Here is a 5000-nt window from a genome sequence, read left to right as displayed (position 1 = left end):
TCATCATAATAAGCCTGTTTTTAATAGGTGTCTCAAGATATCCACTCTGTTTTCTTCAAAAGAGGAGGGGGGAGGAGAAGGAGGAGAAGAAGAAAAGAAGAAGAATAAGGAGGAGGAGGAGGAGGAGGAGGAGGAGGAGGAGGAGGAGGAGGAGGAGGAGGAGGAGGAGGAGGGAGGAGGAGGAGGAGGAGGAGGAGAAAAGGAGGAGAAGGAGAAGGAGAAAAGAACAAGGAGGAGGAGGAGGAGAAAAGAAGAAAAAGGAGAAGGAGGAGAAGAAGAAAAGAAGAAGAATAAGGAGGAGGAGGAGGAGGAGGAGGAGGAGGAGGAGGAAGGAGGAGGAGGAGGAGGAGGAGAAAAAGGAGAAGGAGGAGGAAGAAAGAAGAAGAATAAGGAGGAGGAGGAGGAGGAGGAGGAGGAGGAGAAAAAAGGAGAAGGAGAAGGAGAAAAGAAAAAGAACAAGGAGGAGGAGGAGAAAAGAAGAAAAAGGAGAAGGTGGAGGAAAAGAAAAGAAGAAGAAGGAGGAGGAGGAGGAGGAGGTGAAGGAAGAGAAGAAGAAAAGAAAAAGGAGAAGGAGAAGGAGGAGAATTTTTTATTGGCCAAGTATGATTAAACACCTAAGGGATTTGTCTTTGGTGCAGAAGCTCTCAGTGTGCGTAAAAAATGCATTCCTCCAGAATCATAAGATACAACATTTAGTGATAGTCCTAGGATACTAAATAAGCAATCCAATCATGCTAGGAAATTAAATAAAACAATATGAACCATAAAGATACAAGCAACAAGGCTACAGTCATAAGTAGAAAGGAGATAGGTAATAGGAAGGATGAGAAGAATAGTAGTAATACAGTCTTAGTAAATAGTTGGACAGTGTCGTGGGAATGAGGGGGTGGCATGTGGGGAAAAAACTGTATACGTCGGAATCCTTTCCAAGTTTTGCAAGGCTCAGTTGTGTTCTTTTCACAGGCGGACAATTGTCAACCCGAGACAAGAAGGCGTTTGTTATGTCTCTTGTATCAGAATCACGTTTTAAGGACTGTTCAGAAATTAGGAAAGAGAAAACTCTCGCCTGAATGGAGACTTTTCAAATTTCTAGCCAAAAAAGAAAGAAAGAAAAGAAAAGAAAAGAAAAGAAAAGAAGAAAAGAAAAGAAAAAAAGAAAAGAAAGGAAAGGAAGGAAGGTTAGGAAAGAAGGAAGGAAAAGAAAGAGGAAGGAGGCAAGGGAGAAAGACAGACAGAAAGAAAGACAGATGGACAGAAGGAAGGAAGGAAGGAAGGAAGGAAGGAAGGAAGGAAGGAAGGAAGGAAAGAAAGAAAGAAAGAAAGAAAGAAAGAAAGAAAGAAAGAAAGAAAGAAAGAAAGAAAGAAAGAAAGAAAGAAAGAAAGAAAGAAAGAAAGAAAGAAAGATTCCTTTCTGGTCATCCCTTCAATTGCCCCAAAGTCTTTCTTTCCCATCCTCTGATCACCAAATTAGAATTTAGAATTTAGACTTCAACAGTCTTTGATTTACAATTATTTGTTTCGTGATCGTTCAAAGTTACAACATCCCTGAAAAAAGAGACTTGCGACCATTTTTCGCACTTACAACCTTTGTAGTATCTCCATGGTCACATGATCAGAATGCGGCCGCTTGGCCACTGACTCATATTTGTCACGGTCACAGTGTTCCCCGGGGTCAGATGATCCCCCTTTTGCCACCTTCTGACAAGCAAAGACAATGGGGAATCCAGATTCACTTAACAACCATGTGACTCACTTAACAACTGTAGGGATTCACTTAACAACTGTGGCAAGAAAGTTCATTAAATGGTGCAAAATTCACTTCACGGAGTCCAGGGGGCAGCCATATTCATTTAACAACCATATTATGAACTTAGCTTCAGTGATTCGTTTAACGATCCTGGTGAGTAAGGTATAACAATGGGCCAAAATTCACTGAATAAATGCCTCACTTAGCAACAGAAAGGTTGGGCTCCATTTGTGGCTGTAAGTCGGGGACTGCCTGCATTTGGGAGACATTTAGGTTAAATTTCTCGTCGGTACCCTCCCACCATCCCCAGCCAGGGCAGTTCCTGAAAACTGTAGTCTAACTTATGTGGAAACTGTTAGGAATGATAGTCACCTAACACTTGGGTTGGAAATATATAAACCAGGATAGTTAATTTAAGACTGTTGTATCTTTAAGAGAATGCTGTAATTGTGATTGGCTGAGGTTCCTCCAACTGCCATAAGATGGAGCCAGAAACCTGGTTTCTTTCTCCTTGCATTTCCTGTTTTGCCGTTATGCCTGATCGTCATTCTGCTCGGATTGCTGTGAGTTTTGCAACTATTAGCAAACTCCGTTTACTGAACTCTGTTTATGATACTTGGCTTCATTTTTGGATTATCCCTGGACTGATACTAACTGCTTTAACCTTGTATGATTTGAACTGTTTGTTGGACTTTGTTTACCCGTTTACTGGAAGTAAAACCTACATTTTACTATTCAGTGTATCTGTATGCTGGTTGTTTGTTATTCCACATCACTCTCACTACGTTTCCCTGAGTGCACTGGTTCTCCTAATGGGGAATACCTCAACAGAAACCCCAGAAAATGGATTAGAAAATGAAAGAAATGTAATGGATTTCCTTCACAGATAGGCAGTGGTTGGATTCTACCGGTTCGGACCGGTTCAAGCGAACTGGTTGTTAAATTTGCATCTGGTTTGCCGAACCAGTATTTGAAGCAACCGGCTGGCCCCGCCCACCCAGCCCCGCCTCTCCCAGGAGTCTCCAAGCAGCCCGTTTTGGATGCAGGTAAGTACAGGGTCCGTGCAGAGGCTCTGGGAGGGGGGGAATGGGCCTTCTGGAAGTACCGGAAGTCTGGAAATGGGCCTGTTTCTAGCTTCCGGAGGGCCTCCGGAGCCTGGGGGAGGCCATTTTTGCTCTCCCAGAGGCCTGAGGGAAGCCTCCGGACTCTGAGGAAGGCGAAAAACAGCCCTACCGGCCACACCCACCCAGCAACCATGCAGCGAACCAGTTGCTGGGATTTTTGAATCCCACCCCTGAACTTATGAACAGCCTTGACTTATGACCAAATTTGGCACCCGAACGTCTGTTGCTAAAAGATCTGGTTGTTAAATGAGTCAAACCCCATTTTAGGATTCTTTTTTTTTTTTGCCACAGTCATAGAGCAAATCAAGCAGTCATTAAGTGAATCCCGCTTCTTCCCCCCCCCCCATTGACTTTGCTAGTTAGAAACCTCCTGGGAAGGTCACAAGTGATGAACACGTGGCTCGGGGGTGATGCTGCAACCATCACAAGGACACGCGTGTCCAAATTGGGTTCAAACACGATCATGGGAATGCTGTGACTGTCATAAAATGAGGACTGCACATAAGTCCCCTTTCCCCCCCAGCACCTTCACAACTTCTGGTAGTTTTAACTGAATGGTCAGTGAGTCAAGGGGTGCCCATCGTTGAATGATGCTTCTCAAAATCTTGTGGGATAGGAAACCTCTCCAGATGGGGGGGGGGCACCTTGTGGCTCGTTTTGCATCTGTCCTTACCTTCGTGGTCTTCCTCGGTGCTGTTCTCGTATTCAGATCCCGGTTCCTCAGGGTGGGACCGGTCTGTTGGGAAAGGGGCTTAAGGTTAGTGGGTGGGAGTCAAGAGACGCCTCTTGTTGCTTCCTTGGTCAACCGTTGGCATTTCATCACCCTCTTTTAAGGGCTTGAAGCTGCTGCCCCAAAACAGAAACCGAAGCATTTGGGACTCCAGAGCTTGGCATGAAGGAGGGTGAGGAGGATCCGAGAAGGTCAGGGGCTCAGTGCCTGCCACTATTCCTTGGCACCGTTGTTAAGGGAATCCCTGCAGTTGTTAAGTGAGTCACATGGTTGTTAAGCGGATCCAGCTTTCCCATTCTGACTTTGCACGTCAGAAGGTCGCCAAAGGGGATCACACGAACCTCGGACACTGCGACTGTCACAAATATGAATCGGTTGCCAAGTGTCTCAGTAATGAACATGTGACCGTGAGGAGGCCGCAATGGATCATGTAAAAAAAAATGTTCCTAATTCGCTTTTTTTCAGGGCTGCTGTAACTCAAAACTGTCACTAAACAAACGGTTGTATGTTGAAGTGTACCCGTAGCTCAGTTTACGCAGCGAAACGAGTGTGGTAGCTATCATCCCTGTGTCCAAGGTTTCCCTGATATCCAAGCTAGTCAAAAGAGCTGATTTAATTCTGGAAGCCCCAATGTCACTTAGAGCCATTTTTCAGAATCGATTGTACAAGTTAACGATGTGTTGGAGATCTATCTATCTATCATCAATCTATTGTCTATCATCTATTATCTATCTATCATTTATCCATCTATCATCTATCATCTATTTATCATCTATATCTATCAGCTATTTTATTATTTATTATCTACCTATTGTCTATCTGTCATCAATTTATATATATATCATCTATCTATCATCTATCATCTATCTATATTTATCATCTATCTATCATCTACCTATTATCTATATATCATCAATCTATATCTATCATCTATTGTCATCTACATCTATCATCAATCTAAAACTTTTATCATCACTATCACTATTTACACTATCATACTACCATCAATCTATCATCTATTATCTATTATCTAACTATCATTTATCCATCTATCATCTATATCTATCAGCTATTTTATTATTTATTATCTACCTATTGTCTATCTGTCATCAATTTATATATATATCATCTATCTATCATCTATCATCTATCTATATTTATCATCTATCTATCATCTACCTATTATCTATATATCATCAATCTATCATCTATCATCTATTTGTCATCTATCATCTATCATCAATCTATATAAACTATTTATCATCAATCTATCATCTATATTTATCATCTATCTATTATCTATCTAACATCAATCTATTATCTATCATCTATTATCTATCTATCATTTATCCATCTATCATCTATCATCTATTTATCATCTATATCTATCAGCTATTTT

At 41.8% G+C, this 5000-nt stretch overlaps 1 protein-coding gene across 3 annotated transcripts in view; it reads right to left on the bottom strand.

Moving 5' to 3' along the window:
• The window catches only part of UCMA (upper zone of growth plate and cartilage matrix associated), an 18105-nt gene that overhangs the window by 6292 nt on the left and 6813 nt on the right, over nucleotides 1-5000 (bottom strand). For all 3 annotated transcript variants that reach the window (XM_087969117.1, XM_087969118.1, XM_087969116.1), the window contains one exon: nucleotides 3545-3607. In XM_087969117.1, the coding sequence (XP_087825243.1) occupies nucleotides 3545-3607 (63 nt within the window). The remainder of the gene's footprint in view (nucleotides 1-3544; nucleotides 3608-5000) is intronic.

Source organism: Notechis scutatus, chromosome 6, assembly GCF_049901735.1.
Source record: "Notechis scutatus isolate UNSWTSFEM ecotype Mainland chromosome 6, rNotScu1.2, whole genome shotgun sequence".
NCBI lineage: Eukaryota > Metazoa > Chordata > Lepidosauria > Squamata > Elapidae > Notechis > Notechis scutatus.
This window is presented reverse-complemented; position numbering and strand designations above follow the sequence as displayed.